Here is a 26,813-nt window from a genome sequence, read left to right as displayed (position 1 = left end):
AGTGTAAATCTAGGAAAAAATCTAGTGATATCTGGAACTAAGATACTAACTCTACACTGGTTCACATCCAACCTACTAGCTGAGAAAAAATAGTTTTGAGCTATTATTATTTCTTCATTTCTCTTTTTCCTGATATATGCAGTCAAATGCAAATAACTATGGATAATTTGTGGGTTTGTACTCTTTGAGTCAGATGGAGAAAGAGGAAAGGAAATGCCACTATTTTAGCCAAACCCAAAAACTCTGATAGAAGAACAATGATATATATTACCAAGAACTGATGACTGAGGGTTGCAACATTCCCTTATGTGTCCCTTGCCTTACAGAGAAGTCAGTGGATGAAATCTTTGTTCACATCTGGGTCATGAAACCAGTTTGATCTCTATTATTTTGGAAGTCATCTTGTTGTGAATTCTGTAGGTTTTGAGGAGAGAACACACTCTGTAAACTTGCATGGAAAGGAGACTACCTGGAGGAGGAGGTTTCTGGGCTGGGGCAATTGCCCTGCTGGTGGATACTGCACTATAATTGTGGCGTACCTGCTTGTCTTCAATTACTATTTACTGAATTACGTATGTGGTATGATTCAAAGCATTCTATAAAACACACCAATTCCAGGCTCAGAAATCTCAGAAATATGCTGCTTCTTTTTATGAAATCTTTGAAGATTCATTTTTAAAATATAAATATAAATGTGCTCCGGAAGAAGAGCATAGTAACTAGTTACCGAACATTATTACTTCATTAGATTGACAGTCACTTAACATCTCCTTTCATCAGGAAGAGTTTGGTTTTCTCGGATGAGCACACTTTGCCAAAGAAGGTTAAATTCATGGAAAAAATTCTAACCTTGTTCTGAGGGAAAAACAAAACAAAACATATAGAATAGAATTTAAAGGTCTAATCACGGAACACATTTATTGAGTTTCTACATCTCCACACCTAGGCTCTGTCTGGAATCAAGGTTTACCACTGACTATAGGAATTTGGACAAGTGGCTTATTTCTCTAAACCTTAATTTCTTTATTCTGTAGCATGGAGATTAACATCGTTCCTATTCTACAAGATTGTTGTGATGTGATCATCACACAGACATGCTCATTTAGCTTAAGCAACACAAAGCCTCATACATGACTGAAGCTCTATGAGTGTTAGCAGTTTGAGAGAGGAAGACAGTGTCATGTCCTGCAGTCTGGGGCTGAGCTACACAGGCTAAGTTCAAATCTTAGCTCTGTCACTTTGGGTATATTGTTTAACTATTTTTTGTCTTTGTTTCCTAACTTTTAAAAAGTAGGTAATAATACAAATGGTGTTTTATTATCACAAGGCACTTAAAATAAGCATTTGGTATAGACTTAGTCATCTTTTCATTGTGAATATGATACAGGCAATTCTTGTTTAACATGGCACTGTAGAACAGTTAGAAGTGATCACACATGCTACACTTGGGATGAAAGTTCTTAATAATACATGAGAAAAATTTTGATAGTTCTATTACCTTTAACTTTTTCTCCCACAGCATTAAAAACTCTCTTAGGGAAATGAAAAAAAAATAGTAAAACTGATATTTGTTTAGTAATATTAGTTACATACTGTAACCCAAAATATTAGAAACATTGAGAATTACTGTGTTTGGAAAAAAAAAAAAACCTTATAAAGTGTAGTTTTAACAGTGCTTGCCTTCTCATTGTATGACAAATAGGGAGGGAATATCTTTTCTATGCTATGGTGACTTGTCATATGCCTAAGTTTGGATCAGTTTCTAACATGTTATCCTTTGTGCTTTCAATGTCATGAAATGTCTTGGCTATTTCTTTTAATGTGAGGATTACTGCCGTATCACTTCCTCTGGGACATTGTCATTCTCTTTGTCATGAATCCACTTCATTTGTATCAATTTATATTTCCTCTGATAATTTCCTGTGGCTGAAGATCTAGAGTCTGTCAAATAGTGTGTGTCAGCATTTCCATGGTCAGCTATTTTTTTATAAATCCCTTTACATTTGAATTTAACTTTCAGTGTAATTTTTAATCTCTTTTCTGTATTTTCATCCTTGTTGACCAATTCCCCTTTTGATTATCTATTTTTGTAAAATGTCACATGGGCTTATGATTGAGAGACGAAGAAGCAACACAACTCTGTGCTTTGCTGTCTGTGTGGGACCTGAATAACAGATGGCCCAGTGACCAATCACCTGTAGACTTTGAAAGAAATGATGTGATTGGTCCCTAATTATGGTGAGCATCTGCAATTTACATATTTGTGGACTTAAGAACAAGCAGGAGAATTTGTACTTTATAAATTATTCCTAGTTAGTATACTATGATCAGTAAAATTTAAACTATGTTGCTTGGGGACTGGAGTTATTTAAATTGTGGTAATTGAAATTGGAGCCATACAAAGTGGAGACTTTGCAAGCACCAACTTTATTGAATAGAAATATTTAAATGAAAAAATTACTATTGTTATATAGCCACTAAAATATTAATATCTAAGCATGTTTTAAAAGTGGAAATAGAACCACTTTAACATTCATAAAGAATGTTCCTATGTGTACTGTTTTCTTATTGTTGCTGTAACAAATTATCACAAACTTGGTGGCTAATAACAACATAAATTTGTCATATAGTTCTGGAGGTTAGAAGTGTTAAATAATCTTTATGAGGGTGAAATGAGGCAGAGCTGTGTTCCTTTTGGGAGTTTCAGGGGCAAATCTCTTCCCTTTTCCTTACAGTAGTCATTTGCATTCTTTGGCTTATAGCACTTGCCTCATATTGTTAGAACTTCTTGCTTCTCTTACCACATCTCCTGCTGCTGCCTTTGACCTTCTTGTCTTATTCTTATACGGACCCTTGTGATTATACTGGGCTTACCTGGATAACCCAGGATAATCTTTGCATCTCATGACCCTTAACTTAATCATACTATAAAGTCCCTTTTCCCAGATAAAGTGACATATTCAATGTTCTGAGGATTAGGATATGGACATCTTCAGGGGACTATTATTCTCTACCACATCATATGTCTTGCAAATCAAAATATCAAAATATATATTATGATCAGCTCAATATCACCTACTGGGGAACTGAGAAATGAAGTATGTTCTTCATGGTTAACCTGTCACAGATGTTATTTTAATGAATCCTACCTATTTAATATAAAAATCATCAATTGCTTATTGGGTGATAGTCTAGAAATACAAAGACAAATTATGTCTCCCTTCCATCCCCAAGGTGCTAAGAGCAGCACAGATAGTGTTATGTTCACCAGAAAGTTCAGGTGCCAGGCCCTTGGACTATACTGATCCAGTCACTTCTACAGACACACAGCCAGAGGACACAGAGTTCAAGCCTGCACTGCACTGTTATGTAGCCTCACCATAACACAATATATCTGTGGTGTACTAATTGTCTAAAATTATCAGGTAAACCATTTTGTAAATTAAGCAAGCTATTAAGCTCTTGTTTGTAGGTTCAGAGGGATAGTATGATACATAAGGGGAAAATTATAATAGAAGAGCCAAGCATTCTAGCTACAGTGATTTTGAATCCTTGTGAATTTATTTTCTTCATCACAGAGACAGTATAATTCCATACTACTCTGTCTTTTCCAACTCTTAAAGCTAATGTGTGCTATTTATCTATATGATGCTTTCCCACTTAATCTGATAGATGCTCAATAATTAGTACTCCTAGTATTATTATGGAGCAGTATTTCAAAGGTTTATCTGAATGACATAAACATATAATAGTGTCTAGTGTTATGAGGTATGTGATACAGGTTAGAATAGAAGATAATTGGGAAAGAAAGAAAGAAGAAAGAAAGAAAGAAAGAAAGAAAGAAAGAAAGAAAGAAAGAAAAAAGGCAGCATCAAATATAATCATCACCAGCAGGATAATTTTGTTGTGGCTGGTCTCCATTCTGTCCCTAAAGAATAGCTCTATTTTCCCTTATTTGGAGCAGCCAAATTTAGGTCATTCAACCTAGACATTAAGATCTTCATAAAAGGTCAATGTATAGCTTATCAAAACTAACTGCCATTTAAACTGAATATGTGGGGAAAGGTAGGGTTTTTAAAAGGTAGAACTTTTGTTTACTGAAATGACTTTGTTATTTAATGTTATTTAGATGGCTTCCTATATATGTATGTATGTATATATGTATCTTGCTTGGCTTCCAGAGATTGGTGTGTGTGTGTGTGTGTGTGTATGCAGCTAACAGTATTAGTTGCCTACCCATCATCCTTTTTTACTTTCCCCCTTCCTAACAAAATCCCAGTTTTATTTAAGCATTCATGCTCCTCCATGAAGCCATGTGCTCTTTGAAAGTTTTCCTCCATCGGAAGTCCTGGAGGATACCTCCTAATTGTCTGAAACTGTGGTTTTCAAAGTTTGGTCCATGGTTATTGGGGTGGGCTTGGAGGGAGTCCTGGGACCCTTTCAGAGAATCCACAACATTAAAACCATCTTCATTTTCACACTAGACATGTGTTTTTGTTATGTCCTCTCACACATGTAGAATGGTGTTTTTTCAGAGGCTACAAGATGTGTTATGGTATCTCCACTCAGACAGCTAATGGAATGTGTACTGTGAGTTCTTGTTTTCAAATTTCCTGAGCTTTGATTTCTAATACAGGGGATATTGATAGATACAAAACAGATATAGATATTCAAAAATTTCTTCAGAATTTTTTTTCAGAATTTTTAAGAGTAGAAATGGGTCTTAAGATCAAAAGCAGCTCTTAAGCACTTCTGATCTAAGCAAAAACTATGGTCCATTTTCACTGCCAGAGATTTGAATAGGCATGAACATGTGACACAATATGGCCAATTAGAGGAAGTCTGCAGATAGCAGAGGTTGCCGAGTAAATATTTTCTGAGAAAGGATTCTTCATTCTTAAAAAAAAAAAAAAAAAAAAAAAAGATTTATTTATTTATTTTAGAGAGGGCATGTGCATGGTGTCAAGGAGCAAGAGGAAGAGAGAAACTTAAGCAGACTCTGCACTGAGCATGGAGCCTGATGTGGGACTTGATTTTATGACATGAGATCCCACCTTCAAGGGTTGGACACTTAACTAATTGTGTGCCTGCCACAGGTGCTCCAAGATTCTTCATTCTTAAAAAACAAAAACAAAAACAAAACAAAACAAAACAAAAAAACACAGGATGAGGAATGAGGTGGCTTTTTTCTTTTCTTTTCTCCTGGATTTTGCTGGGTCTGGATGTGGTCATGGTGTGATGCCTGGAACTGCACAACCACCTTGCTACAGCTTGAAGTTGAGACAGCCACAGAGGAGGAACCCTTACCTTCCATGCTCAGAGCATTCCTTGTCTCACTTAAATCTGTTACAACAAACAAACAAACAAAAAAGAAAGAAAGAACATCAAAAATCTGAAAGGTGCTCAGGATGGCTTTTACTCTTCTTGATGCTTTAACTCCACAATTAGCAATTCCATATCAGAGTAGAATATATTTCTTTTTTTTTTTTAGAATGTATTTCTATAGATTATTTTTGGACTCTGTTAAAAGGCTGTTAGGAAATGTAGGATCTCAGTTTTCCTCATTTCCTCTAACAGAATAAACAACATAGGTATAAATTAATACACCTGAGTTTGATTCTGACCCCCACATCAAATAATCAGTAACCTAGAAGGAACTATTTTTGTTTCTTTGAATCTCAGCTTCCAAATCCCAGTTTTAAAGTCAGAAAAGTGATTTTTCTATGGAAAACAAGCAGAATTGCAATTGGGGGTATGATAGCTAAAGCTTTTTATTTTGGAAATTGTTGCTAAGGTTTAACTGGTTCAGTAGTCACTATCCTACATCCATAGAGGTGCCTGTGCATAATGCACATAACCAAGCAACCCAATTTAAAAATGAAAAATATAGTTCAGGTACTGAGTTGTTCAGTTCAAATAATGAATCTTTAAATGGCAGAACTTTTGTTTACTGAATTGGCCTGGTTATTTTTTAGTCTTCTTGCATCATTAGCATTTATATGTATGCATGTATGTATATATTTTTACTTTAAAGAGTTATGGAAGACCTATTATGGGCCAGACCCCGTTCCATGCAGACTCATTCAATCATCCAACAGATTTATTTAGCAACCTCTATGTCTGAAATACTATGTTAGAAATTAAGTAGTTAGTGGTAGGCAAATAAGCACACTTTCTTCCTAAAACTTGTCGTTTGGAGTGGTGCCTAAATGCTAAACCAATAATCACACATGCACACACACACACACACATATATACACAATTACAAACTTCGAGGAAATGAATTAAAAAGGAAATCATCTTGTTTCAGTGCTAGAGACTAAGAGGAGAAATGTGGTCCTTGGTAAGGTATCTAAAGAAGTGCTCACTGACAAAGGGACTTTTAGGCTGATACTGAAGAAAAGGAGGCTGTCATGCAGTGTTTGGGAAATGCTTCCTTGGCCAATGTGTAGGCCCTGACTCTTGAAGCCTATGGGGTCATAATGAACAGGACAGACACTGGGATGTATAGCAACAAATGTCCTTGGCTACTCAGACTCCATATGAACAGTGCATTTAGCTCTAGGTAACAGGTGCTGAAATAATGAGGAATCTATTCCATGTGCACTCTTGGCAGAGCTGTACGAAATATTAATGAACTTGGCTGGCCTCATCAAAGAGAGTTCCACATAGTGTGTCCTGAGTGTGAATGTGAAAGTAAAGAAACTATATGCTGATCAATGGCCAGAATGAAGAAGTTTGAAATGTATGTAAATATTCCTGATTAGGCTGCGTTACTGCTCAGATTACGAAACATTTATTTTTTCATTCATTAATTCCTTTTAGTGTTTACTAAACACACAGTCTGTGTGTTGGACACAGTGTCCTAGTTATTGAAGGTGGAAATCGAAAAGGACAGTTCCCCTGAAAACATGAAGCTTCCAATCTTGTCAGGGGACAGATTCATAAACATTATTGTGAAATAAATAAGTATCATAGAAGTGGGCAAAATATCTTTCTTTTTTCCTGCCTATCTTTTGAAAATCATATTTTGCTTTGCTTTAAGGCAGAGTTAACTTGATTTTTCAGTGTTTTGAATGTGCTGGACTTTCTCATTTGAGGCCTTATATGATCTTTACTGGAACATTCTGCACATCCACTCATCCATGATTATTGTCTATTCATCACTTAAGCATTTATTTAAATACATTTATTCCAAGCCATCTATTTTTTAAGAGTCTATTTATTTATCTGAGAGAGAGAAAGAGAGAGAGAACCATCAGGGGGAGCAGTAGAGGGAGAGCAGGGAGCCTGATGTGGGGTTTGATCCAGGACCTGGGATCATGACGGAAGCCAAAGGCAGACGCCCCGTGGACTGAGCCATCCAGTAGCTCCTGGTAGTTAAATTTCAGACTACTTCAGGTTTTTCTTTGTATGATAACCTGTGGTTTTTCCAGATGTTGATAAATAGTATGAGGAGAAATCCTGTTATTCTCCTTGATTGGAAAGGAAAATCTTGGGAAGAGTAAGAGAGAGAACAGCATTTTCCCCTGGTGGGGACATTATTTGCATTCTCGTTCTACTATTTCTAGGTGATAGCATTCATTCATTCATTCATTCTGTAGTCATTCCATAACCCACACATAAATTAATCCCTCCCTTGCTCCTGATGAATGCAATTGCAACCTAAAAACAAACAAACATACAAACAAAAAAATGAATTAGGGAATGCAGGGCAGCTCTGGTGGCTCAACGGTTTAGCGCCGCCTGCAGCCTGGGGTGTGATCCTGGAGACCTGGGATCGAGTCCCATGTCAGGCTTCCTGCATGGAGCCGGCTTCTCCCTCTACCTCTCTCTCTCTCTCTGGAAAATAATAATAATAATAATAATAATAATAATAATAATAAATCTTTAAAAAAAAGAATTAATTATGTCTTTACTATAATACAGAATTCAGTATAAAACAAAGTTTGTGCTTTCCTTTGTTTTTGCTACTTATTTCTTCTTAGTTATATAAAAATATCCTTTCTACCTAGGATATGTAGAAAATATCTTTTCTACCTAGGATTTGTTGGTGGAACTTTTTAGGCTGGCAGCATAGCTTAGATAAAGAATTTGGAATTTCACTTGCAAATCCAAAGCATAATATCACCTCATAACATTCAGAATGGCTAGAATAAAAAAAAAAAAAAGATAAGTAATAAGTGTTGTCAAGGATGTGGAGGAAAGAGAGCCCTCATGCACTATTTGTGGGAATATAAATTGATGCAACCAATATGGAAAACAATATGGAGGGTCCTCAAAAATTTTTAAAAAGTAGAGCTACCATATGATCCAGTAATTGCCCTGCTGGGTATTTCCCCAAAGAAAACTAAAACATTGACTTACAAAGATCTATGCACACCAGTGTTTATTGCAGCAGTATTTACCATAGCCAACATACAGAAGCAACCCACATAATCATGGACAGATGAATGGATAAGGAAAATACACACACAATAGAATATTACTCAGCCATAGGAGATTGTGTCATGTGCAGCAAGATGGATGGGCCAAGAGGGTATTATACTAAGCAAAATAAGTCAGAGAAAGACAAATAACATATGACTTTATTTATATATGGAATCTAAGAAACAAAACAAACGAACAAACAACCATAAAACCTGAATCAGACCCAAAGATACAGAAAGCAAACTGATGGCTGCCAGAGGGAAATGAGGTGGGGGGATGGGTAAAATAGTGAAGGAGGTTAAGAGGTACAACATTCCAATTATAAAATAAAGAAGTCATGGGGCTGAAAAGTGCAGCATAGACAATATAGTCAATAATATTTTACAATCATGTGACAGATGATAAAACTACACTTGTATTTTGTAATGTACATAATTGTCAATTCACTATATTATATACTTGAAATTACTATTCTATTATATATCAACTCAATTTCAGTTACAAATAAAAGGCATTTACGGGTGTCTGTGTGGCTCAGTTGATTAAGCATTGACTCTTGGTTTCAGCTCAGGTAATGATCTCAGGGTCATGAGATGGAGCCCCACCTAGGGCTCTGCGCTCGTAGGTGAGTCTACTTCTCTCTCTCTCTCTTTCCTTCTCACTCTGCCTCTCTACCCACTTAAGCTCTAAATATATAAATAAATCAATCAATCTAAAAAAATTAAAAAGGAATTGACATCAACAATTTAATTTAATTTAATTTAATTAAATTTGTTATCTCTACCTTCTGGTAATAGAAAATAAATCCCAGAAAGGTTAATTTACCCAATAATCCACAGAAAATGGTGGAGATGGAATCAAACCAGATGTTTCCAGCAGAGGGGTTAACTGAACAGGAAGAATTAAAAAAAAAAAAAAGTTTGGCATTTCAAGTTATAACCTCAACTTTAATTGAGCTTCAACTTCGCCATATGATCTTTTTATATTCTTTTAATTTTTCTGAGTACCAGTGTCTCCATCCATAAATTTTGGGTGATAGTAACAGATATCTGGAAGAACCTTTGAGGGGAAAAGAAATAATACTCTGACACAATTGTAGCATAGTTATGTGAGAGGTGTTTAATAAATGGGGATTATTATTTGCAGCTTTTAAATTATTTTTAGCAAATGAGTACTCCCTACCACATATTAGTTAACAAGGTTATAAGAAGGATAATAATTTGGAGTAATCCTAACATTTTTATTTTTTATTTTGCCTCTCCATATGTGCAAAGATCTGAGAAATGATTCTATCAGACCTCATGGTGGGAGTATTTTCTCCTATCAGGGATTCTTTCCCTCTTCATTTCTTTTCAGAAACATTTCCAAGTTCCCATCTTTATTATATATCTAGAATAAATACACTTTCCTAAACGTAAGACTTTATTCAAAACATCTCTTCCTTTAAGGAGAGAATGTCATTTTCTGTCATTTTCCCCTATTTATCTATATACTTTTTCTTGTATCTGGAGCTTGTATTCCTAGCAGTTACTATAGTGATGTCTTTCAAGGACCTTGGCCCTGATAGAGGCTTCTTTCTACCTGGGTTCTGGGAATGAGATTGGGCATTTTTGACTTAGACCCTTAAGGTATGGTGACAATGACATGTTACTTTCCACTGCTTTCCTACAATGCAAAAACTTCATGCTAGTTTCTGCTCTTCTTTTCCTATCTTCTGCTCTTCTAAATGCTCTGATCTCTAACTTTACCTCTTGAGAACTACCAATCAGTAGAGAATGTGCATTTGGAATTATAGCTGGGTACATTGAATTCTAGTGCCATTTAGCAAGAGTACACAGTCTTCATTAAAGAAAGCTTTTTGGCCTGGGAAATAGTTGCATGACAGTGTTCAAAAAGTCTCTTACGCGACAGTCTTTTGAAGCCCATATTAAGAAATAAATACACAGGGATGGCTCAGCAGTTGAGAATCTGCCTTTGGCCCAGGGCGTGATCTGGGAGTTCTGGGATCAAGTCTCACATTGGGCTTCCTGCAGGGAGCCTGCTTCTCCCTCTGCCTGTGTATCTGCCTCTCTCTGTGTCTCTCATGAATAAACAAATAAAATCTTAAAAAAAAGAGAAAAAAATATACATGTAATCCTTTAACGAGTAACAAATATGTACCACTACTGTGGCATATGTATTGGAATATTTGGAAATCAGCAGTTTCCTCTCCACTCCAATGTTCTTTTACATTTAAAGAAGTGTCACCTTACATATCTGTTGAATTCTCATTATCTTTACCTGAAAAATTCTCATGGAATCTCAGATATGCAGTAGTAGGAAGAATAATGAGCCACAGAAATACCCAAGTCCTAATCCTCAGAACCTGTGAATATATTTCGTTAAGTGGCAAGAAGGAAATAAGATTGCAAATGAAATCAATGTTACTAATCAGCTAGCTTTAAAATAAAGAGATTATCCTAGAGCATTTGGGTGAGCCCGCTGTATTCACAAGGTTCCTTAGAGTGAAAAAGGGAGTCAACAAAAGAGAATTAGAAGCAGGTGTAACTGTGGAGGAAAGACACAAAGACATGCAACAGAGCTAGCTTTGAAGATATGGGAAGCCACAGGAATGTGGGTGGCTCATGCAGAAGAATGAAGCTAGACCATTCTCTTACACCATACACAAAGATAAACTTAAAATGGATGAAAGGTCTAAATGTGAGACAAGAATCCATCAAAATCCTAGAGGGAGGGGATTCCTGGGTGGCTCAGTGGTTTAGTGCCTGCATTCTGCCCAGGGCGTAATCCTGGAGTCTCGGGATTGAGTCCCACATAGGGCTCCCTGCATGACTGTGTCTCTGCCTCTGTCTATCTGTGTCTCTCATGAATAAATAAATAAAATCTTTAAAAAAAAATCCTAGAGGAAAACACAGGCAACACCCTTTTTGAACTTGGCCACAGCAACTTCTTGCAAGATACATCTATGAAGGCAAGGGAAACAAAAGCAAAAATGAACTATTGGGACTTCATCAAGAGAAAAAGCTTCTGCACAGCAAAAGAAACAGTCAGTAAAACCAAAAGACAACCTACAGAATGGGAGAAGATCTTGGCAAATGACATATCAGATAACGGGCTAGTATCCAAGATCTATAAAGAACTTCTTAAACTCAACAGCAAAGAAACAAACAATCCAATCATGAAATGGCAGAAGACATGAACAGAAATCTCACCAAAGAAGACCTACACATGGCCAACAAGTACATGAGAAAATGCTTTGCATCACTTGCCATTAGGGAAATACAAATCAAAACCACAATGAGATACCACCTCACGCCAGTGAGAATGGGGAAAATTAACAAGGCAGGAAACAACAAATATTGGAGAGGATGTGGAGAAAGGGGAACCCTTTTGCACTGCTGGTGGGAATGTGAACTGGTGCAGCCACTCTGGACAACTGTGTTGTAGTTCCGCAAAGAGTTAAAAATAGACCTGCCCTACGACCCAGCAATTGCACTGCTGGGGATTTACCCCAAAGATACAGATGCAGTGAAACGCCAGGACACCTGCACCGCGATGTTTCTAGCAGCAATGTCCACAATAGCCAAACTGTGGAAGGAGCCTCGGTGTCCATCGAAAGATGAATGGATAAAGAAGATGTGGTCTATGTATACAATGGAATATTCCTCAGCCATTAGAAACGACAAATAGTCACCATTTGCTTCAACGTGGATGTAACTGGAGGGTATTATGCTGAGTGAAGTAAGTTGATAGAAGAAAGACAAACATTATATGGTTTCATTCATTTGGGGAATATAAAAAATAGTGAAAGGGATTATGGGGGATAGGAGAGAAAATGAATGGGAAGTATCAGTGAGGGTGACAGAACATGAGAGACTCCTAACTCTGGGAAACGAACAAGGGGTAGTGGAAAGGGAGGTGGGCGGGGGGTTGGGGGGGTGACTGGGTGATGGGCACTGAGGGGGGCACTTGATGGGATGAGCACTGGGTGTTATACTATATGTTGGCAAATCGAACTCCAATAAAAAAATACACACACACAAAAAAAAAAAAGAATGTGGGTGGCTCATGGGAGCTAGAAAAGGCAAAGAAATGGATTATCCCCTAGAACTTTTAGAAGAAATGCAGCCTTGTCAGCACCTTGATTTTATTTTTTTTTAATTTTTATTTATTTATGATAGTCACAGAGAGAGAGAGAGAGGCAGAGACACAAGCAGGCTCCATGCACCGGGAGCCCGACGTGGGATTCGATCCCGGGTCTCCAGGATCGCGCCCTGGGCCAAAGGCAGGCACCAAACCGCTGCGCCACCCAGGGATCCCAGCACCTTGATTTTAGTGCAGGGAAACCCATGTCAGACTTCTATAGAATTATAACACAATAAAGTTGTGTTGCATTGTTTAATTTAAATTGTTCGTATTTGTGGCAATTTGTTACAATGGCCTCATAAAATGAATACACATGGTTTCTTTACTTTTCCAGTAAGAAGAGAGGGATGATAAACTAGTGAGGTTTATATGGGTATTGAAGGCGGAGAACATAAGGGAAAACTAGAAAAGGCATTAACAAGAGATATTAATTTTTCCTTTTTTTCCGTATTCTCATCACATCTTTTCCTACATACTGCCAAAATAATTCTTGCTTGGAGATACATGGAGGCAATCTGATCTTTGTGGATTTGAAATAAATTATAATCTCTGCTGGGTGGAGAGGGAAGTCCTTGCCCTCTTCCAGAAAATAAACAGATCATCACAATTAGATAACCTTTTGAACCATTTAGGTAGGTTGAAACCGTTATACCTTAAGAAAAAAAGAAGCAGCTCATGTGTATTGCAATTTTATGTAATTGTATCTTAGCAATTTGTTCAAATGATCTTTACTAAAAGAGAAAGGGGCTACTGAATAATCTGACTACCAAACTTGAAGAAAATAAGACATTAGATCTTGCTGTGAATCATAAATGATTGCCTCTTCACCTTTTACAAAGACTCAAAGATACTTTGGAAAATTGCTATCAGAAAATCAGTGCTCTCCAACCAGCACCATGAACAGAACTAAGCAGGTGAAAATCTTGAATAGATGGTCAGTTTATACAGGCCACTTAAAACACTGAACATGAGACATTTATGGAAGGGCTACTTTGACTTCTATTCTCTTTAATCCATTTTTTTTTCTTTGTGACATTTTTGAGTTCAATGTTGTAATGAACACTGTAATGTACTTGTACTAATTCCCAGCATCCATAGATAAATGGTGATGGGGATAATGAAATACATTTTATAAAACATCTAGACTGTAGAACAGATTTATTAAGTCTTTGTTACAGTTCATAAAATACATGAATGAGAATTTAGAAGTTTGAAATGTTATCTCAAGGCAAAGATGGCCCTAACGGTTTTCTATGATATGTTGTTGATAAATTGATGCTTATAGTGTGGAGGTAAGGTATGGGAAGAGAGACAGGAGATGATTTCCCGTACTCAACGGACTGTAAGGTAAATTCCGTGATTTTAGACATTATTTAAAGAGGATATGGAACATAGTTTGGAAAACAAACAACTGTAAAACACAGGAGTGTCTTTCATGTTGCAGAGCATCTTGGATTGGATTCTGAAATTGCCAAAGCCAACACCCTGGGTTTTGTTGGATGCCTGTCTTCAGTCCAGTATAACCAGGTAGCACCCTTGAAGGCAGCCCTGCGTCATGCCACCATTGCACCTGTGACTGTCCAAGGGACCCTGATGGAATCCAGCTGTGGCTCCATGGTGGATGTGGATGTGAATACAGTGACCACGGTGCACTCTTCATCAGGTACACAGAATACCCAGGGGAAACTGCCTTCTTTTGATAGCACTACTTTTGATATCTTCAAGAAGTTTCTAGGTTAAAGGCTAGTATTACGCAAGCCCTTACTTTATATGATTACAGATAGTTAAGAATTATGACTGGTTTCTCATGGTTTTGAATATTATATGTGTTGAATATAATCCCACTTTTAATATGATGAGTAGTTAGAACTCAATGCATGTGTGTGTGTGTGTGTGTGTGTGTATATATACATACATATATATGTATGTGTATACATATCACTACAGTTTGACTACTTCTCTGAGGATCGAAGAGTTTAGGATCAGAGATGGGCAGGCTAGTTGTTGAACTAATATAAATCATGTGATTAAAATCAGCCTTTCATAATAATAAAAAGGCCCCACAGCATTATCATTTATATATCTTCTCTTATTTTACCCCTCCCTAAAACACCTTTTCTGTCTTTCCTTAGTCACCACCATCATGAGTGTCTTGAACTGTACCTGGGATTTGTCTTAATCAAGCATGGTAATCAACTGCCAAATAAGTTATTAATCATGAACAAAGAAAGGGGACTGATTTTTGCTGTTGCCTACTCATCACCAAGTTTGGTGTTTTCCTGGAAGCAGTGAGGTGTAATAGAAGGAAACAGAATGTGACAGTTGACTAGCCTTGATTTGAATTCTAACTCTTATAGAACTCCAGACATGTTACTAAATAACTTCAATGTAGGGATTCCTGGGTGTCTTAGTGGTTGAGCTTCTGCCTTCGACTTGTCCCAGAGTCCCAGGATTGAGTCCTGCATCAGGCTCCCTGCATGGAGTCTGCTTCTCCCTCTGCCTGTGTCTCTGCTTCTCTCTCTCTCTCTCTCTCTCTCTGTGTGTGTCTCATGAAAAAAAATAGAAAACATTTTTAAAAACAAATAAACAAACAAATAACTTCAACCTAATCTCCTATCCGTGAAGTGGGAAAAATAATACTTATGTTGTAGGCGTTTTCTGAGGATGAAGGGATGCTGATGTCATCCAATATTGTATTGAACATTCCACGTGTGCTATATGCATACATATGGATATCATTACCCCCTTGTAATACATTTGCAGATTTGTTATTTAAAAATGTCTCTAGTTCAACAAGTGGCAGAGCAAGATTCAAATCCAGGTCTATGTGCCTTCAAATTTAATGATCTTTTTTCTTTGACCATTTATGTTAATGTACATAGTGAAATCCCTCTCCCTGTCATTGAGGGTTTCTTGGGGGTGTTAATCCTCCAGCACTTTTGTCTTTCCCTGTCAATGGACTCAGAATCCTTGAGCAGCTAAAGAAACCTCTGAAGCAGAGAGCATATGCATGCTTGAGGTAAGAGGCTATTGTAATGAAGAAGGAGAGTCCAACCAAGCAGAGAGGGTACCCTAGGTTAGGCTGGGAGGTAAAATGTAGGTGAAAGCAGATATGGGTGGGTTCTACCATCATTTGTTTCAGCCAATTATCTTACAGCTGACATAGAAGCTACTAGTCATGGAACTATGGGGTGGAAGTTTTGTACTTTTGTGTGTATGTTTGTCTGGGTTTCTAAAAAAAAAAAAAAAAAAGCAAGCTCACAACTGTTTGAGAGCACTTGGTCTAATCCACAGATACGTCATCATCTCAAGTCCATATTGTAGACCTCCTTCCTGTACTTTGAGTCAGGAGTGAGTGTCATGTCTTTTACTCTTTGCAGATCCCTTTGGGAAGACAGATGAGCGAGAACCACTCACCAATGCAGTTCGAAGTGACTCAGCTGTCATTGGAGGTAAATCATTCCTGTTGCTGAAAACAGAGGGGACATAAATGATTCTGTACTTGGGAGAGATTTGATTCCTTCCTTAATTATGGCCACCTAGCATACAGAATCCTGCATGATCTGCAAGACTGTGAGCCTTTTCATGAATAGGCATGGGTGCTGTATGATTCAAGGCACCCCCTCCCCCTAAGCATCCGCAGCTCCATGGACGCATCCTGCCCTTGATCCATCAGGCAGCTGACTACCGAGTCAACAGCTGGAACATTTACTTAGCGACAGACAGTGCACTGTGTTCATCTCATCCGGTTGTCAGTTTTCCTAAAGCACAAACAAAGCGCACCAATAAAACATATGGGAAGAAGCCATGTTGGGGCAGACAGATGGGTGAAGCTCCAGTCCTGTTGGTTTTCTCCACCAAGTGATTTGGGTTGGATCTAATGAGCAGGGTGAAGCCCACAGGAATGGAGTTTCAAATCCAGCAGCACATATGTTACAGATACAGATCTTGTCTGCTCTGCTGTGAGCTCAGCTCTCCCTCCCACCTCCCCTGTCTTTCCATTTTCTCACCGACTGTCGGTCTCACCTCTTTTTATCTTGCCTCAGCCTGGCCACTGCCTCCAGTAACTTTTTTTCCCCTTCTGGGCTTTGCAACACAGAATGATTCCCAAACCTTGTTTAATGTAAGATGCCCCTGAAAGACTGAATTCATTGCCATCCAAGAACCATAGCTCCAGCAGGTGCCCCCATCACTGCCTTCTGGCAGGCAAGATTAACTGATCCACACCAGATGGAGTTCTTTTAAAAGTCAGCAGTATCCATTCATTTAGCTTCTATTTAATGAGTCTTAGCTATGGGTCAGGCCCTGTGCTAAGTATAGGAATACATGGTGAAAGACGTGGATGCTGCCCGCAATGAGCCCACAGCCTGGTACAGGAGGGCACTGGTAAACAGAACACGTTGGAATTGGTGAGTGGTGTTTTGAGGAGGAAGTACAAACGGCTGTGGGTGCACCATTACAATGCAATTGTGAGGAATAAAAACCATAACCTTTCCTTAAGAAGTTCTTAAAATGACTGACCTGAATTTCTGCTTCAGGGGAGAGAGTCCAACTTGATTTTTATTTGGCATTAAGAAACATAGAAAAGAATGTGCCTGTTTCTCTTCCTACAGTTTCACATTTGACAAGAAAAGACTTTTGTGACTGCTGACATTTTCTCACCCAGTAACGTGCTTCTGTGAGTCTCTAAGAGCAGGAAAGGCATCCCAATCCCTTGGGAAAACTCCTCCAATTCTGAACAGTCTGTGTACTAAAGGAGTAGAAACTGGTTCTGTACTGTATCTCATAAAGCTGCGGCCCGATCGTAAGGAGTCCCTCACTACGATCCGGTTTACTCATGTTGTTAACTTGGGTGGTTTTCCTCTGCCTTGTTCTAAAACAGTCAGGGAGGATGATGTATAATGGTTTTAGAGTATTAAAAAAAAAGTAAACCATCTTAATCATGGCCCCAGCTCTGATACAAATCATAAAAAATGTACAGTCAACATATCTAGCTCTCAAATGCCCATACATGTAAATCAAAATGCAAGATGTCCAAAACTATCATTCTAAAATAAGCATATTTCGTCACCATCCGTTCTACTTAGAAAAACAAAAACAGCGGCATGTATGCTTTCTTGGGAATACATTTATATTTGAATATCATAAACACATCTCAAAATTTAATGATGAAAAACCTACATCCACGTATAGATGCATTCTCTCTTTAAGAGTCACTAGTTTCTACATTGTCACCCTCTTTTTGCTGACTTTGTTTTTCTCATCCCCAGAGGCTGCTGGCGAAGGTAGGGACAAGACCTTTGAGTCAGCAAGGGCAACTTGCCGAGTAGAAGCAGTAAAATCACATGCAATCAAAGCAGGCAGAAATCCGACCTAACTGGAAGAAGTTTGCCATTTCAGTTGACTCTGAGTCTCTGGATGATAGAGGCATACTGTTTCTGAACTGTCCCATGTCTAGCAGAGTGCACAGCCGTGAAGAATGTCCTACATGTTTGGGAAGCATTCCATTATTAACAAAAAATGTTTGGCAAAGCAAGCATATACCAGAAACAAATTTAGATCAGGAGAATATGTACTGAGGCCTGGGATACTCCACTATGGTTTTCTAGGGTGCTAAAGTAGTTCTAAAATACTCAGTTGTAAGAAGTGATGAATGATTAAACATCACAAATATGCTAATTAAATGATTCTGTCGCATTCTTTAAATCAGGTCTTGAGGAAATAACTAAGAAATCCTTTGCCAGTCTGAGTCCATATTTAAATGATGACATTCTCTGATTTAGACTGACTTTATTCCTGGCCAGTCTGGAAGAGGAGATTTTTCAGTAACTGAAGACTGAATGCAGTTTAGCTGGTCTTCAGTTCTAAGCATGCAGCAGGGTTTGTTGCTGTTTGTTTTGTCTTGTTTCTTTCTCCTAAGTGCCTTCCCTGTCTAGACTGAATCACCTCTTTTGAGTGGATGATCTGTGATGATTTCCATCTCTCTTTCTTTCCTCTTTATCAACAGGAGTAATAGCGGTGGTGATATTCATCATCTTCTCTATCATCGGCATCATGACCCGGTTCCTTTACCAGCATAAGCAGTCACACCGTACTAACCAGATGAAGGAGAAGGAATACCCAGAAAATTTGGACAGTTCCTTTAGAAATGACATTGACTTGCAAAACACAGTGAGCGAATGTAAGCGGGAATATTTCATCTGAAAAACTGCAGGGTCACCAAATATTCTCTTTTGGGTTGTTGTTATTTTTTTCTCCTTTTTCCTCTCTTTTAATTTTGGTCATTCTCCTTTTCCTATTAGTTTGCCAATTATTTTTGGCACATACCCGTATCAGCCACAGCTTCTATATCCCCTTAACCCAGCCCAGAAGACCAGGCAGCTATGGCCACTGCCTTCCTTTCTGATAAACTTATTGTGATGATAATGATCACTCAAGAGACTGACTTTGCTCCTCTAGATAAAGAAGAGACACATGTGTGCACATGTGCATATTTAGTTCTGTATTTCCAGTTTCTAAGTAAGATGCACTCTTTAGTTCCACAGCTGTTCTGTCTTGCATTAAACCTCAGGCTTGCTTTGAACCTGAGCTCTGTGACTTAGGCTTATGACACTCATCCTTGACATCCTCCCCCATCTCAAGTTCATTCCTACCAGGGAACTCAGGGTAGAGAAAGAAGATGCTAAAGGTCTGGTTCGCTTCAGTGGCACTTTCAAAGGAATAAGAGAGGTTCGTTATGTGTTGATTTTCCTTAGCAAGGGACGCCCATTGCCCTAACTCATCACCTTTTTTCACTTTGACTCTTATCCCCTGAGTATTTCAAATATAGGATTCCTGACAGTAGTGAGCTATTCCTTTGCTCCTTTCTTACCAGTCTCTCCTGGGGCCGACACTTTAGAACAGCACACAATAGCATAAACCTAGGGGAAGCATGGAAAATAGTAGCTTGAAACTAGGAGGTAAAAAAGGAAGCTGCTAGGAAGTAGATGTTCTATAACTTCAAAAATGCCTCTTCCAATTTTGTAAGAAATGTTAGCTAGGTTATTCCTGGGATTATTATACTGAGGTATATATATACATATATAAGTTGCTGCAGCATAAAGAAATTTAAATAAAAGTCTAAAATAGCACCTGTCCATGAAAGAGTTTAAACCATCTTAACTGAGCTTTAAAAACAAAAACAAAATTTAAGAAAAAATCAAAACTGCGTGAAAGAAGAGAAATACCAAGCAGGATTCTTCCCTTCCATCTACTCACCAAAGATCCGGTGAATAAAGCAAATGCAGATTTCATGTTTTAGGGCAGACACATGATCCACCTCTGTCCATAGAGCCATTCTCTGGAAGGTTCGAGGTGTACTGACTGATGGAGCATATGATTTGTGTAGTGAATCCTCACTGCTTAGTTTCAGAGGAGCCCATAAGTTCTACAGTAGATCACATTTTCAAGTCATCTACACCCTATGTATATAAAGCCCCCTCCCCCATCTTTGTGTAGGCGTAGACTCCCAGATGAGATGATGGTAAGTTTCAGCACCTTTTCCCCTCTGGATAACAAAGCTTCAAAGAAATACAGTCATTCCTTCAAGAAGGCATCTCCAGTTCATTCATGAAGTGGTGGTAAGAATCCTGATGATTTTTTGCTATGGCAACAGGTCTAGATCTTTGCTTCTGGGCCATCTTGGAGAAAAAGAGAAGGGAAAACAATATCAATCCTTCAGAATGCTGGGAATGCCAATATAATGATCCACAGATGTGGAAAGTACTTGCCGATTCTCTTTACAAGACAGATTTGGTTTGGGAAACAATTACCACATCGAAGTTTGCCAGCCTTGACAGTTAGCAGACATTCCATCTTGTTCTTAGAGTGTCTCTCGCTTCTGATTATTTAACACTCCCCTGCGTGGCCAGATTCCCAATGAACAACTCATTAGCTCCATCTCATTTCAAATCCATTTCAGGCTTTTCTTTCAGTGTCTGAGCACATGGGTAAGGATTCATCTTATAATCATATTTCTCAAATTTAGGGTGTTGTTCTAAATATACATTCTCTTCTAAAAACTTTCTGTGGATTCTTAATCACTTCATCATTATATCGTTTTGCTAGTAAACTTATTTAAAGTGATTCCAACTTGAGCATCTTTTTTTTTCCTTCCAGCTTTTTAATAAGATGAATGATCCATCAATAAGAGGAAAGATTTTTAATATTGTTTTCTCCTGCCCTGTCCACCTCTATTTCCCATTTTCATTTTTGAATTTTCTACTTCCATAAAGGCTGTATAAATCAGCCTTTTGCTTGGATACATAGTCCTTTGTCCCCTGAAATAAAAGTCACCATGAAGTGCAATGGGTTTAGCCTGAAGCATCTCCAGTAATGAAGTGGAAAGGCAAAGGAAGGTGTGAGTAATAAAACTGGAACCCCTCATTATTCAAGTCTCTGAGAAACGAGGACTATATTTGCTGACATGGTGCTAATAGAAGAAATGGAGAACTAGCAAAGGCCAACTCAGAGTACTTGCTTTCCTCATCTACTTATATATGCTCGTAGGTAGTTCTATAGTGTGAAGAATATATGAAGCTCTATCCTTGCCGCATCTGCACTGCAGAATCCACCAGCACGCCTCTCCGTGCACGTAGACGATGTATACATACGCACGACGTATCCAGACCTACGAACCAATGCCAAGACCGTGCAGTCAGCACATCACTCTTACAAGTAGAGTCTCAGGGCTAAACCAGAATTACTTTTACAGGGTTGGATTATTTCGTAACCCCAGAGAACACTAACTTTCACTAGGTGTATATGGAAATAAGCAAGCTGCTCCCTCCAAAGCAAAACACAATTTCCCCTCAGAATTAAGTGCTAACTCTGCCTGTCTTTCCTCAGTGGTACCAAATCCATGTAGTTTTGTGCAATTGTTCAATTGTGTGAGTGTTTGGATATTTGAGTGATTATAATCTAAAACAAATAGTCTTTGAAAGCATTCTGACCCTCCTTAATCACTGTTTTCTGCTTGGATAATCAAGGTCCCTGACATGCCAGCTGGACCACCATAATCCTCCACTGTAACACTTGGTCCTTGGTAACTGCTGATTACAGAAAGATTTTATGGAGTGTGGTCACTTTATAGCAAAACCAAAAACACCTGTGCAATTTCACATTCTAAGGGGCATATTTTATCGATATAATTACCACCAAACAAGCTTATTTATGTAGCAACAGTATATTTGCTTACCCTAAAATATATTAAACACCCACTGCATCACTCATTGTGCATATAGGTTAGACTGCCGTGGTCTCTATGAGAATTAATCTAGAGAATTAGACATTTGTCACTTCTCTAGACATATGTTTATGAATAGCTCAGCCTCTTCTATTCACTCTCAACTGCATATGGGAGATTTATTTTAAAGGTCCTGAGACTGAATTTTTAAAACAGTTTCTGTTCTCTTTAGTAATAACAGAGGTGGTATAACCTGACTTCTACGCCACCCCAGGGTAGCAGGAGCAGGATCAGAACAAAAGAAATAAACGTTTTTCTTTCTTTGTTCATCATGAAGTATTTACTGAATGCCCAGTGCTCCAAGGGTTATGCTAGATATGGGCTGTACAATAATAAAGTATACCTTGTTCTTGCCCTTGGAAGAGCTCAAAGTCTATCAGGGTGGGTACATATTGTTGTAACAGAGGTATGCAGAAGGTGCTAGAATGGAAAGCAAGGTCCAGCATAATCATTTTTGCAAAGCCTTGGCTAGAGACTTAAGCAGATGAATTTCTGGAAATACTCATAATTTTTTTCTTGCATAGCCCATCTTAACAAGCTGCTTTGTTTCTCTTCCTCAAAGCAAATATCTACCTATGCAGATATTTTTCTCTAGAGGGAAATAGACTAACTCTTTAGGAACAGCAAGAAAAGATGATCCTTGTCTCTAAAGAACTTTGGAGGAGGGAGAATTCTCTCCATCTTTACTTCATTTCAGGTTGGGGGATTCTGAAAATCCTTCCTATCAATCAGACCTGATAGTGACGGCTTGGGGACCCTCCCTGGGGTAGAGACAAAAATCTCCATTTCCACCCCTCTCCTCTTTTATCTGTTCTTTCAGTGCCATGTGTTTATGACCTTTTGCATCTCATTTGCTCTTCCGGATGACACTTAAGGTGTCTGCTGTCCTTCCGCCCCTCCTAAAACTCTTCTTTGTCCCCATGAACCATTTGACTCTATTTAGAATGATCTCTGAGAACTAAATGAAGTATCTTTGAGTAAGTAACTGACTAAAAGTTGTTGGCCATCTACGTGAGGTCTCACCTCTGTACTCTGGGTGAGTTTTTTTCCAATCCTGAAAGTCACACCTGTCTCTTCTCTGCAGGAAGCTTATTCACTTACAGGAGCCTCACTGGGAGGCTACAGAGTGTCTTTTCCAAGATATTCAAGGAAATAGAAATCGGGCTGTTGAAATCTTTCTTATAAAAGCCTTGACAGTTTGTCTACCAACATCCTAGATTCCTTTGAATCCCTCATAGCTGCAATCCATCAAATCCACATTGTAATACCAGCTCGCCAAGGGGAATTTGAGACAGTGTGTAGCTCTGCTACTCATTTTTCTTTAACCTAAATGCTTTGACATACTTAGGCTTCAATTGTCCTACAGATCACAAGTGGACCAAATAAATAGAGGTTTCCTTGTTCCTGTAGATGTGAAAGTGGTTAATGGAAGAAGGTGTAAGCAAACCCCAAACTTTCAGAATACCTGGAGGATAACTGAGTGCTATTTCATGTCTCTCATGCAGTTTGAAAATGTTTTCTTTATTTTTATTTTTTGAAAATGTTTCCTTTAAAAGACACATAGTGTACTTGAATTACTTCCACATACTGTTCTTGGTTCTTTGTCAACCTGTACTCTTATACCCGCACCCTTACTTGGTGGGCATTGCAGATTTGGGTGTCCCCAGTTTTCATCTCTGTTTCCACAAATCCTAAATAGTTGAACCTTTTAAAGGGAAAAACAGTGTAAACAGACACATACACAAAGACTTTGTAAAATAGGGCTGTTAGTCAAGCTTTCTTCAGGATGTTCTACATACACATCTGTTTAGTAGGGATAGACAAATTTCCTCTTGAGTTGGCAGTTATTTGAAACCTTCATATAAGGTTTTAATACTGAACTCTTGCTATGTTTGAGTGAGTTTTCTCTTATTTTGCACTAAGGTACTCTGAGGAAGAACAGAAAAGCACATTTTTTTAGTGAAATATTGTACTTTGTAAGCTAGTTGTCTGTCTTTTGTAATGTTTATAGACTACAAAGTGGCTGAGCAGACATAAGCAAGGATAAAGGCAAAAGTTGGTGTTGGTGTTTTGACCACACCTGCCAAGAACATGTTGAGGAGGAAGAGGGAATCTGTGGCAACAATTGGTGGCCTCTCAGATGTAGAGGGTCATTGTTCCCATCATGGATCAGTGGCAGCAGCTCTTCCCATGCTCTTGGCTCCTAAATCAGGAGTTCCTTCAGTGCATTTGGACCATTGTCTTACACATTAGGGAAAGAGGCAATATCATGGGGTTTACATAAATAATTCATTACCTACCTTTGCATGACACATTTTTTACCCTTCCCAGCCTATTGCAACCACATCTTTTTTTCTTTTAAATTATGTTTATTTCCTCAAGATTTTCCCAGGATGCTTTAGTGCTATCACCACAATGATCTATCCTGCCCAGGTTGAACACCCAGATGCAATTTTAAGGAAAAGAAACTGTCAAAAGACTCTTTAGGTTCACTATCCCAAATCAAAACTCCCATGAGTGGAAGGCTTGAGGTCCTTAAATCAGTCTACTGGTCCTTCTTTCCCCTTCATTGGTCCCGCCATAGGCATGACATTATAAACATTATATTATATGACATTATAAAAAGATACGATACTCTCCATTCCTGATAGTGAATACTCCCAGGGACCCACCATCTAACACTATTTGTAAACACTGCCTTTCTTAATCATTCCCAGTGACACAGGGAAAATTTTACAAAATACCAGTATAAAATTTAGAGAGTAGTACATGACCATGACCAAAGATGAATCTAATTGTTTCAGTAATTAAATACTGGTCTTATTTTCATTTGCTTCATGTTCTCCCATGCCTCAGATGCCAGAAGTAGCCTCAGAGGACATGAACAAGGTGCTGGGTATGAAAGAGGAGCATTGTATTACTCTGCAGACTCTTTGGGAGGCACATAAGTAGAAATATTATTATCCTTAAAGTTTCATTGAAACTTTAAGGATAATATTCACAGGCATCTGCTTAGTCATATTTTTCCATTATAGTCAACCCCATCCCAAAGGCTTTACATGAAATATTAACATAGTCTCTTCTATTTGAATGGCAGTGTCAAACTGTGTAACCTTGTCCTGCCTTAAATACTCATGCAAAAAATACCAAACCCTGCTTTAGAGCAACATAGTTATAGTATGAGGAGGACTTTCCATTTAGTGAGATCTAATGCCAAGACTTTTCTCCTTCTGAAGCCAGTAGTTGACAGGCCTTCTGATATTCTGAGCCGTCTTGGGTTGTCACTTCCCTCAGTCAACTGGTAGAGGCAAAAAGGGTGCAGGGTTGTTACTGGGAATACACATGCCCGCTGGGGGGTGGCGGGGGGGACCAGGAGTCTGCCTCCAGGATTTGACAGGTAAGGAGTCAGTAAACATTTTCAGTTAAAAGGCTGGATGGTCAATACTTTAGGCTCTGAAACCAGACAGTCTTGGTTGCACATATTCACTTCTGCTTTTGTAGCGGGAAGTGGGACATACATGCCATGGCTACATTCCAATAAAACTTTATTTACAAAAACAGGCAACTGGTCATATTTGAACCATGGACTGCAGTTTGCTGATCTCTGTGACAGAGCATTATTACCATGTCCATTTCAAATGGGATATCAGTCTCTCTGGCATGCAGTGGCCCTCATTTTTTGAGGAATTAGAGTGGGAAGATTATTTTTAACAAATAAACAATAAAATGCAAAATAACCTCTCCCCTCAAAAACTATATGTTGGACTTTTTGTTATGGCAAAAGCACAAAACAGGTCACCTCTCTTTGTAGATCTGCCACAGTCTAGCTTTTCCTTTGGAGCTTCTCATTTTTGTTCTTAAAACAGAATCCCAAGTGATGTTGCCTCGTTCCAAGTCAGTTTTGTAGACCACGTAACATGTCTTAATACACTGTATGGGGAAAAATAAAAGTTAGCCTTAGATTTCTTTGTTTTCTATGGTTACTGTTGTACAGAAGAAAGACTTAAACTGTAAATAATGTATATTTAATAAAGAGAGATTTTGTATGATTTTGTGTGGAAGCTAAATGTGTCTTGCCGTGTTTTCTTGGGTTAATGAAGTGTCAAACAATTAATCCCTTAGCTCCCATTCTCATCCCTTAGACCATTAACTCCCAGAAAACATGACCTGTTCTGTTGCTGGAGAAACATGAAACTCCCACTCCCTGGGTTTATTGATCTCAGCAGGCCTGAAAGTGCTGTCTTGGGCTGTCTCATCACTCAGCTGAATTATACTTGCCTGTGTGTCTGGCTCAAATGTGTACAAGAGCAAGCTCATTGACTTGGTCAAAAGTCACTTCAGGGCTCTGGAGCCATCCAGGTTTCAGCTTCCCACATGAGATCCTGGGCTTCTGTTAAGCCTTTATCAGAGCCCATTTCCAGCAGCCACATTTCTTACCTCACTTTGCCTTCTCTATCTTTTCAGAGTCCTAAGCCCAACCATACTCTATGTGTTTAAGGTACTAAACATCCATTGTCATGAAATAGAACTCACTTCATATGTTGCTTATTGACATTTCTGTGTATGGGGCAGTTAGTCAACAAACAGACATGAAAAATTGGCAAAGTTTTTAGACAGGAGAGGGACACTGTCAGATTTACCTTTTATAAAATCACATCTAACTTTTCAATGAATAATAGGCCATAGGCAAATATGAAAAGAGAAAAGAATGATTAGGATCCACCACTCCAATGGTGGTTTGGACAAGGGCTGTAGTAGGAAAGACTACCATAGTAGCTGGTCCAGACAAAACCCAGAGGGCTTGCTGATGGACTCAAAGGAGATTGTGAGCAGAAAGAAAGGAATCAAAATGATTAGAATTTTAGGCTTAAGCAACTGAATGGACAGGAGCAAATAGCTTTGTTTTGGAGAAGAGAGGCTGGGAAGTAGGAAGGGTGAATCATGAGTTCAATTT

General features: G+C 38.4%; 1 protein-coding gene across 1 annotated transcript in view; it reads left to right on the top strand.

Annotated features, from left to right (window-relative positions):
* Positions 1-25,908, top strand: part of CNTNAP5 (contactin associated protein family member 5) — a 796,284-nt gene extending 770,376 nt beyond the window's left edge. The window contains exons 22-24 of the mRNA XM_035702065.2: positions 14,021-14,239; positions 15,957-16,028; positions 18,584-25,908. Of these exons, the coding sequence (XP_035557958.1) occupies positions 14,021-14,239; positions 15,957-16,028; positions 18,584-18,780 (488 nt within the window). The 3' untranslated portion in view covers positions 18,781-25,908. The remainder of the gene's footprint in view (positions 1-14,020; positions 14,240-15,956; positions 16,029-18,583) is intronic.
* Positions 25,909-26,813: the final 905 nt, after the last annotated feature.

The sequence above is a fragment of the Canis lupus genome, chromosome 19, assembly GCF_003254725.2.
Source record: "Canis lupus dingo isolate Sandy chromosome 19, ASM325472v2, whole genome shotgun sequence".
Taxonomy (NCBI): Eukaryota; Metazoa; Chordata; class Mammalia; order Carnivora; family Canidae; genus Canis; species Canis lupus.
Note: the sequence above shows the minus strand (reverse complement) of the source record. Positions and strands in the feature narration are given on the sequence as shown.